Consider the following 10,378-nt stretch of genomic DNA (forward strand, 5'->3'; position numbering starts at 1 on the left):
GAGGTATTTAAGAGTCCCCCTAGTGGACATGTCCATTTCGTCTGCTGTTGAAGTTGTGATTGGCTGGGCTGGTGGTGCATTAGCACGCGCCACGCGCGACAGCCAATGATCACTTCAGCAGTAGAGGAAATGGACATGTCCACTAGGCGGACTCTTACAGAATACCTCCCCTGGAGCTCCAGCTGATTTGGCTACGCCCATTAGCTCGCGGGCCGAGTCGCTGTCGTCTGCTCGACGCACCATCGTTCTAGCGTCGTTTCCGCCGCTCTTTCTCCGTTTTCTCTGTAAACTTCGCTGGGGAAAAAATCACTGTTTCCGCCACCGGGTAGCAAAACGAGATACAGCAAGGAAAACGCCTTTCTACCCCTTCTAGCCACCGTAGCCTTTCCAAGCTCCATGCAGCTGCGGTACGGTCTGCGACCTCCGGCCGGCGCACGGGGAAGTGCGGGACCGTTCAGGTGAAAGCGACGGTGGCACCACCAACATTTTAATTTAGAAAAAAAAAAAAAAAACGCCTTAGCGGGGAGCTCCCGCTGAACCACGTGCTGTACTCACTCAACCTATTTTGTACACTCTAGCCACAGTAAAATACCAGAGCTACCACCAATACTACGCTCCAGAAATAACGTACTTGCGAAGCAAATTCTAGAAACGACACAACAAAAAAAACAGATCTCGAAGGCCATGTGTTTGCATACTGCAAGAGCCAAAAACTACCACTGACGTCATGGCCACCGCACAATATAGCACCAAGGAGGTTTAAAACAAATTTTTTAAACCTCCTTTGATAGCGCAGGTAAATATGAAGTAAAAAATCTAATCGTAAAGACCGTCTTTTTTTTTTTCTATAGGCTTATAGAGTGCTCAAAACATTGCGGCTGCGCGGCTTACAGAAGCATCGCCTTTGAGATCTGTTTTTGTTGCTCTGGCGTTGCATTCGACTAAAATACGTAATGAGCGCCATGTTTTAAACATATTTTTTGCTTTTGCAGTTTACAAAAGTATAGCCTTTAAGATTAGTTTTCATCACTTGGAGAGCTTAGCTAAATATAGCATTAACCTATAGAAATCTAGCCACCAAAATCATAGTTCTTTGATTTGCCGCTAGAAGAGGGCGCGGCGCCACGAATGCGACGCTAACAAACAACACGTGGGTGCCACCGGGGAACCACGAGACGTTGATCAAAGTTATTTCCAATTTTCGCATTGACGTCAATTCTGCTATTCGAAACAGACGGCTCGGAGCCACTACAAACTTCCAAAATGGTGAGTTCTCAGCGGAACCGCACCCGCAGTTAAACCAACTACGCGAAATCCCGGTGTCCGGTGCCGTAAGCCTACATGCGCATTGCCGCTGGGCACCGGTTGCTGCTTGTAGCGTTTTAATTTGTCGCTAAATGAAACTGCAACAGTGACGCGTAAAGCCGCCTTGGTTGCAACTTTTATTTTGTCTTGTGTAGTCTCGATCGGCTGCGACCTCACGACGTACTTTTGTTGCCGCTAAACGTCAAGTCGTCGGAGCGATGCCGTGACATGCACCGCGTGTTCTTTGGCGCCACTCGCGTATTTCAATGCGATGCATTATTGCGCTCTATTTGTTGAGTGCAATCGTACGGTGAGCCGGGTAGTATGGTCGAACTCGAGCGACTGAGTAGTGCGAGTCAGCACGACTTTGTTATTCGTAAGCAAAATAAGAAATCGCGACGTAAAACCTGGAAACGTGTCCGCTTGAAGGTAGCGCTCATATAATGCGCTACCTTCAAGTAGCGCATTATATGAATTCCCTGCTTTGATTTCCGATATTTCGGCTACATCATTCTGGTACGTTCCACCGGTTGCCGCGGCTTGTATATCGCGGAATTTCGACACGACAAAGTAGTGTCAGTGCCCCGTAGCGAGTTGAGCCATAGCACAAGGCACCAACCAAACAAGTAGTGCCGGTTCTGCGTGATTAACCACTAAATCGCGACGTAAAGCTTCTACACATAATGCAGCTTCGGCTTCTAGATATCCCTAAAGCAGACAGACCTCCTGATAGAATGACGCGCACCGGCTTGTTTGATTTTCTTCAATTTATTATCGCTTTTCGTTGTATGTCTAACCCCAGACCGACGAAGTCAACCCAAAGGCTTACCCGCTGGCCGATCCTGAGCTGACGGCGAAGATCCTGAACATCGTTCAGCAGGCCACCAACTACAAGCAGATGAGGAAAGGTGCAAACGAAGGTGAGCGGCTCTACCGACGTTTCAGATACTGTGTGGCGCGTTTGTTTGCCTGCCTGTTGGAGGCGTCAATTTCGTTTTCGAAAGAATTCGAGCCCTTCGTGAACGAAGTAGTTTTGAGCATTGCTGCGGCTTCCTTAAAGTTGACTCTTCTTGAATCGAGTTATGGCAAATCAGTTCTGCAGAAGCCCGCGAGGTGGGGGAGAAGACGTTGACCCCGGTTTCGGATCCCTGGGCCAGGACGAATTATTATTGAAGTGCGGTGCTTTCTTTCAGAAGAGAAACCGTGCGGGTTTCCTTGGTAGCTTCGTGTTACAGTCGGGTGGATGACAATTTTTTTTTACTTTCACAAAGGAGTTACTTTTGTTGCGTTAATGTTGATCGACACTATCCGTTTTATTACCTACTGTGGCATTCTGACATCAGTTGCTGTCGGTGTTTATCACACTGAAACAGACTTTTTAGTGATGGCTGCCCTCCTAGCCTTTCTTTTTTTTTTTTTTTTTGATAGTCCGAATGATTGTTGCATTTATGAGACTGAAAAAAAAAAAAAGAAAAATTTTAAGGAGTCATTGTCTGCGGTTGGTTCAATCTTCATGGTTATAGATGTGTCAAAGGCCTCCCGTGGTTATTCAAAAAGACCTAATGTTTGAAAGTGCAACCGGCCTAAGTAGGCAGGATTTTCAAGGCTGATTCATGAGATTAGATATGGCACACAGCTTTGTAATCGTCCAAAGGCAGAACAGTATGTAATGTGTTTGTGGTGAAGGCGAGGTGGACTTTCACACGAGTGATTTCTCCAGTGCAATAATTTGATCTTTCTAGCACTTGTTGATGCGTTGCAGTTCAGCAGCATAAGGAAACAATGCATATCTTAGAACCACCAGATCTTTCTAGCAGTTTACTGTCATGAGATGGAAGTTGATAAAGATTTTTTATTTGCATAACTTGTATGTGCCTATTTTTCAGCCACGAAGGCTTTGAACCGTGGGCTCGCCGAAATCATTGTCATGGCTGCCGACGCGACGCCCCTGGAAATCGTTCTACACCTGCCACTTCTTTGTGAAGACAAGGTAGGTTTTACTTTGCTTCATGCAGTAATGTGTTACGTGGTAACAGGAGGTCTCCTAAATTTGGCGTTAGTTCGTGAGACTGAGTTCACACTGTGCGAGAGCTCTCCAACACTTGCATGAAATTGCGGATGAAAGTGCAGTGACAATTGAGCTGCGTCGTCTGCTGCGAACGATTGAGCATCTATCGTGGATGCACGCAGCAATGCGAAGCACGTTTTCCCTTGTCACTCTAAACCTAACGCGAAACTGCTCAAATGGACGCAAGTCAGCATGCTATAATCTTTACAAACCTGTCTTGGCACAACCTTCTAAGCTCTTACATATAATCAGCTCATTCCATTAGCTGGATGGACTACTTTGATTAAAGCACAAAAAAAGCTCTATGTCGTTTGCTGCTACAAAGAGCTCGCACGTCTGCACAGCCTGTGCTTCCAAATCAGCGAGTGTGAAAACATCTAGGACTCATGCACAACTTGTTCCTGCACAACATGATATCAAGGAGTGGAGTGCAGGTGGCATGCACTACGCTGTCAAATCGAGGACGAGAGTGCTGCACTCCCTGAACTAGTGCAGAAAGCGCAACCAAATTGAGGCCTAAATAAAGTGCAGACTTACCTGACTTCCCCACCAGCGAATGTACAGAGATGGATGTAGTTTACATTTCTCTCTCCGTTTATATGCATTTCCATGCTAATTGCAGTGTCTGTTTTCTCCTTGCAGAATGTGCCATACGTGTTTGTGCGGTCTAAGCACGGTGAGTAGTACTTTGCCTGAACCAGGACTTTCTTTGTTTCGGTTACCTTTTGCGCCACAAACACTGACTCCCATGCACCATCCAGCCCAACACCATGCTTTGCAGGACATTTGCTTTAACTAACAGTGACAAGTAACTCAACAGATTACCTGTTATCACGTGAGTCTTTCTTTCCAGGTGTTTTCTACTACTTTGCATAGCGGAACAATTTTTATTGTCAAAGCAATCCAGCCAGCAGTACTTCTTGTTGACTCGATTGCCAAGGCAAGGGCACCTGGTGAATTGCGTTGCCTTTAGCTGTGTTCGAGAGCTCCAGAAGGAACCCATGGCTCTTTTACTGGGAAACTTGGTTGGATTTCAGATAGATGGGGCTACACTCCGTCTTGCCAGCTTTGTGCATTGAAGCAAAAGCTAAGAGTTTGTGTCTGCTAACCAGAAGACGGGGGTCCTCTTTGGTCTGCCTCTGATCATGTCATCCTTATGACCCTGCACGCAACACTGACTCAATGCAAGTTTCGAAGCACATCAACAAGAAGTGTGATTTGAGCTGTGTCAGTAAATTACACCTTGTACAATGCCAAAGTCACTCTTACCGTGAGAAGGCACTTTGTATCAGCCAGGAAAGAAGCAGAGGACTGGTGACAACGCTCCCTTGCAATTCTCACACCAGCTTGACCCTGACGTCATAGATTTTGTGCGGTGGTCCACGCTCGGACCTAGTTCGATTGTTACAGTAGAACCCCGCTGTTACGTTTTTCACGGGACCGTAAAAAAAAACGTAAGAGCCGAGAAACGCAAGAGCCAGGAAACAGGAAAAAGTGAGAAATGGGAGTAGTGTTGAACTGCACACAATATTATTTTAATTCTTACGTGCGACAAAAAAAGTAGTTTCGCCCGACAGCCGAAGTATCGATTGCGATGAGCTATACAAAGTAAGAATAGTAGTTTTATCGTCTGTATAAACTTGTAAACATTCGGTTATTAACTAATTAACAAACATGGTGTCAGCGCCCACAGGCAAACATGAACACATTACACTCGATGAGCGCGGACACGCGCAGTTAAGCGCCGCTGAGGAAGCGAGCGAAGTGACCTTCGTGCTGTTGTCTATCGCTTCAACCCAAACTGAGTGCCGAGAACACGCAGCACGCACAAAGCCACGAGCCGCCGACGCACCTACACTGCGTAGAATCTGCCCCCACGCAGATCGCTTTCAAGATACGGCCCGCGGGACGGCGCGCCGCCACGCAGTATGATGTCAGAGCACAACGCTGCCCGCTATCCTCCTCCCTCGCTCCCTCGCTGGTGCCTCGAGCGCAACGGAAGGAGGCGCGCTTCCTCCCTGCTTTTCTTTCGCGCGCGAGACGCGATCGTCGGCTCCCCTCGCACGCTTTCACTCGCACATACAGCATACGGCGCGCGGCGACGGCGTTATCACCCTTGGACTTTATACAGAACATCCATGAGCCAAAACCAATTTTAGGGCCGCAACGCGTCATAGACATCATCTTTAGATAGCAAAAGCGGATATCAAAGGCCATACTTTTGCTGGCGGAAACCGAAAATACGTAATAAATGTCACCCCCAGCACTTTGGGCGGCCAATGCCATCGTCAAGCAACCAAGCCAAGCGACATGAAAAGTCAAAATGGCCGCTCGGGCCGGCGCGGTGTGGCAGTTCGCAATGTATGATGCGGGAACGGTCCCACAGTTGCAACGTAACAGCGGGGTTACCAATGCATTGGGTTCTATGGGAGCTGTGCCGGGACCGGCCGAAAACGACGTAACAGCCGGGAAAATGCAGCACCCGGGAACGTAACAGCGGGGTTCTACTGTATTCGTAAAGATACCAGACATTGAACTTGGCAAGTTTCAATTACTATGCCACAACGGTTCAAATACGAAAGAAAACCAGGACGTCGCACTGACGTAGCGGTGCTGGTGTTTTGGCGTAAAATTCATAAAGTGGAACTTTGACCTTCACTTTCTCTATTAATAATAAATCTCCTACCATGAAATTAACAAAGATAGCTTTCCTGACAGAATAATACTTTATCAGTCTATATTCATTTAGTGTTCCTCTGTAGTGCCTCATTTAACACGGAAGGATCAATAGTATACTATGGATGACCCCTTCTCTGGAACACAAGTCAGCTCAAATTGCTGATCGGCTCCAATGGCCTTTGCTGCATCGTGTGCAGTTGATTATCGATTATCGCTGTCGGTATGAATACAAGTCCCAAGCTCAATAAATAGCTAAAAAGAAATCCCAAACGTAGCCAAGCTGCAACGAAGTGGTCAGCACCACAGTAATAAGAGTCCGTCAGTGTGGATGTGACAGACAAACTTCAGTCATTGACTCGAGTGCGGATGTAGTAGTACATTTTAAGTAGCCTCAGAGACAAATATTTATTAGTGTGCAGGGCAAAAAAAAAACTAACTGCTCTATGCAATACATGAAGTATGTCAAAAGTAGCCAAGTTGTAGAGAAGACAAAAATATTATTTACACATTTCAAATAAACATGGATTCATTGTTTCTTTATATGGTTCTGGCTAATAAGAATCAAGCCCCTAAGATCCCCCATATTTTTCACGCGCTAAGTGTACAAGGTTGTACAAGGTGTTCTACTTCGTTTTTTACCGGCGCAATAGTCGCTGCCGCATCAGCCCTGTGTTTTACAGTGCTTTCTTGCTGAGCACTATGAGTTTGTGGGCTCAATTCCCAGCCATCACCGCTGCATTTCAATGAGTGTTGCACACAAAAATGCTTGTCTGCCTGAAGCTGTGAGTGCACGTAAAGAAACACCAGATGGTTGTAGCACCTTCCTTAGCCAAGTTGTGGATTCGGGGATACAAAACGCCGTTTTGTTGAGAGATTGCAAGAAGCCATAACTTCCCAGGGCAATCGACAGTTTTGAATGCAAATCGGATGTTAGACCGCATTTACCAAGGAACTCCTGTTAATTTCAGGCAAATTCCAAATGCATTTGTTTCTTCGAACCACTTGCAAGTGCTACTGGGGTGTCAATGAAAGTCTATTGTTTATATATCATTTGTTGAGTTCACTTAAGCCTCTGTACTACTGTAGACAAACAAAATTCAAACAGGTTAGGGCCAGCTTAGAAGCAGACTGCTTTGGCTGCAGTGCTGTCAGCGTGATTTACAGATTGTACGCATCAGTTTGGAGTGGTGCCTTATTGCAATTCATGTTTCATTCATCCACGATAGCACAGTCGTTATTCCCAAGTCTTTCCAGCTGGCTGCCAGCAGCGTGCAACCAGTGGCTGGGTGTTCATAGCAACCGGGTTTCCTTTCTGCTTCTTCTTTTCGCAGCCCTGGGACGAGCATGTGGAGTTTCTCGGCCAGTCGTCGCGTGTTCGGTCACGGTCAACGAGGGGTCGCAGCTGAAGCCTCAGATACAGAGTCTCCAGCAAGAGATTGAAAAGCTGCTCGTCTGAGTGAAACGAATGAGACAGAAATGAACTTCTCTGCACCTCATCCTTCTTTTTTTTTTTTTTTCCATAGTTGAAGCGTGCTTTCGCTTGTTGTACATTATCCACACCGTTCTGTTTTTGCTCATTGCCGTGTGCTTCGAGACAGTGCTCCCATGAGCTGTTGAAAACCCTCTTTATTTTTTTATTCTACAAGTGACCGGGGGGTCTAAAAATAAACGTTTAATACACTCCCGGCTGTGTATGTCTTGCTTAATTGCCTAGCATTGCTTTCAAGATGCAAGTAGCTATCCGCCATGGTGGCGTGTGGCATTACGCTACTTAGCCCAAGGGCACGGGATCAAATCTCGGCCACGGCGGCCACATTTTGGTGGGGATGAAATGTAAGAACACCCAGGTACCGTGCATTGGGTGTGCAGTACAAGCTATTTTCTATGGGCTGTTGGCACTTCTACTTATGTGGTTGGAAAGTGGCGCCCTCAGACATGAACATTGTGGGTGACTATTAAAGGGAACTCCACATTAGCATTGTGAACAGATTACAGTTCAGCTCTTCCATAAAGGCCTTGGCAACAATTTTTTGCCACTACAGATGCACCCAATGCATTACATCAAGCACTTTTTTTCTTTTTTTTTCGTGAAGCTGACATGTTCAGTTTCAGTACCAATTAAGGCCAGACCACATGTACGCTTGCGGACACGCGCAAGCTCGCGTCTGCGCGCCCACGCATCGAAACGCGGTGCGATCTCGGTGATCAGCTCCTCTCTGATATTGCGTGCTTGAGCTGCCTCGCGTCGGTGCGCCTGGCTACGCAGCGACGGCGCAGTACATTCAACTCTCATCAGTTAAGCAGATTTATACCATGCAAGAAAGTGCTGCTTCTTCACTTTTTGTGCTGATCTAACAGCTCTAAAGATATAACAATTACATTTATAGATATCGAAGCATTTCGAAACACTGTCAATAACAAAGTACGAAGTGGCGTCTGCCAAGGCGTCAACGAGTGAGGCCAGTGGGCGCGCGTATTTGTGGATGCAAACCGCCATTCCTCGCTAGGCGCAAGGCGCGTAAACGCGAGCTTGCGCGCGTCCGCAAGCGTACGTGTGGTCTGGGCTTTAGGTGTTCCCATCAAGAGTGCACCACACTACAAATAAGCTGGGGGAAAGCTTTTATTTTCATCAGTCGTACCTCTACCTGGCTTGTTCAGTGTCTGGCGGTGCGTGCACGTGCATTCCTGTCTCAGCGGTACGTAAGTTGTGCAAAGTGCTCTTTGAAGCCATTTACATATTGTGGGGGCACACCTTGCTCCAAAAACGCTGAGCTGTGGAATGTAGTTTCGATGGCTCTCCTGTTCTTGCCACGATAATCTAGAATTCTAGATGTTTCTGGCCGCGACACCAAATTTTCTAGCTTGAATGATGCATTGCGTGTCAATCCCACAGTAAGCTGACAAAACTTGAGCACAATCAATGCAGTATATAATTTTTTTTTATATTGCTGTTGAACACTAACAGGTGAATAAATAAAGTGCATTCTACATGGTCGATAGGTGGTGTGCAAATCCACACCCCAGTAAAGCCCCTGGAAAAAAAACTAAAGTAGCGCCATTCATGTACATGTGCAGGCACCTCCTCTCACGTGCGTTCTGTAGATTGTAAACGAAGTTAGTTTAGGTGCAAAGCTCGTCGAGAGTGGTGCTTGGCCGGATAGATGGGCTTGTGCAATGATCCCGCTAGGGCACAGCAGGGCGGTGTGGTTCGCAGAGGTGTATCGGGAGAGGTTCAAGAGAAGGAAAAATGCAAAAAGGTAACGTCGAGTACGGCAATGGAATGTACGTAGAAACAAGGGGTGTGATTTGCGTCGTGCCTGAAAGTGTAAGAATATACGGTATTCAATCAGTCAATAAGCAGAAGTACTTGCATTGTCTTTAGATGCATGACATAAAACCCGTTAAAAAGAAAGGTATTTTTTAGGCTCTTTAAACTGAAGTTTCTGCCGACAGTGCGGTTACGACTTGTTCACTATTTTAGAGGTACACCGTGTCATGGAAGTGCGTGATAGAAGATTTAAGTCAAGTAAGCGCTTGTACTGAGAAAAACCATCCCAGCAAACAAGCAGGGCCGGACGTGAATGCGTTTGCGTGCAGACACGCTCAGCGTTGATGCTACTGAAGGCAGCACCACTGCACTGGAAATGGACATCCGGGTAAGTACGGCGGCGCTGAGAAATCGCACAGTTTCAAACATTACGCACTATGTTTTCAGAAAGTCGAGAAAGCGCCACCTTGAGTGTCCGTCAGTTATTTTTTTTCCCCCTTGATCAGGGCATGGCGTCTTCCTTAGTTTTGTTGAACCTGTCTGAATCTGTTAGCACGGTGGCTGTGCACGTTTCGGGATCCCGACCTGCTGTGCTAGTGGTAGCAAAAATAGGCACACTAGCGGAAAGAACCTCTTCAATTCTGCGGGGACCAGATAATGCAGCCCAGCGACAAGTGTGGCTCCAGCGGATCGGGCGGACTGATTTTGAACCAGGCTCGTTGCGGCTTTGTGATGTTTGTGATGGGGTTTGCCATGATCTTATTGAGTTATCAATTCTTTGTCCGATTTCTGGCTCCACTTCTTCTAGGTCACCCCAAAACAAGACATTCATTTCGTCGGTGCAGCAATGGTGTCCTTTGAACCACGCCGTTTGTTTCAAAAGGTGCAGGGCTGCTTCATAGTTTTTGTGCACGCTCCTTACTGACGGTGTCGACTTGCTGCAGACGTGCAGGTGCCAAGCGGGAGTGCAACAGACGACGCCAACACGCAAGCGCAGGTGCCATTGAAACTTTGCTTACATGCGTCTGGCTGTGTTCACAATGTAGGGTGTGTTGTTT

The 10,378-nt window shown here is 46.8% G+C and overlaps 1 protein-coding gene across 1 annotated transcript; it reads left to right on the top strand.

Annotated features, from left to right (window-relative positions):
• Positions 1 to 1,106: 1,106 nt before the first annotated feature.
• LOC119453225 (NHP2-like protein 1 homolog) lies at positions 1,107 to 7,736 on the top strand. Its single transcript, XM_037715249.2, has 5 exons — positions 1,107 to 1,266; positions 2,108 to 2,225; positions 3,192 to 3,295; positions 4,016 to 4,049; positions 7,384 to 7,736. Exons 1-5 carry the CDS (start codon positions 1,264 to 1,266, stop codon positions 7,506 to 7,508), a joined length of 384 nt encoding a protein of 127 aa, XP_037571177.1. The 5' UTR covers positions 1,107 to 1,263; the 3' UTR covers positions 7,509 to 7,736.
• The last annotated feature ends 2,642 nt before the right edge of the window (positions 7,737 to 10,378 follow it).

This window comes from Dermacentor silvarum, chromosome 5, assembly GCF_013339745.2.
Source record: "Dermacentor silvarum isolate Dsil-2018 chromosome 5, BIME_Dsil_1.4, whole genome shotgun sequence".
NCBI lineage: Eukaryota > Metazoa > Arthropoda > Arachnida > Ixodida > Ixodidae > Dermacentor > Dermacentor silvarum.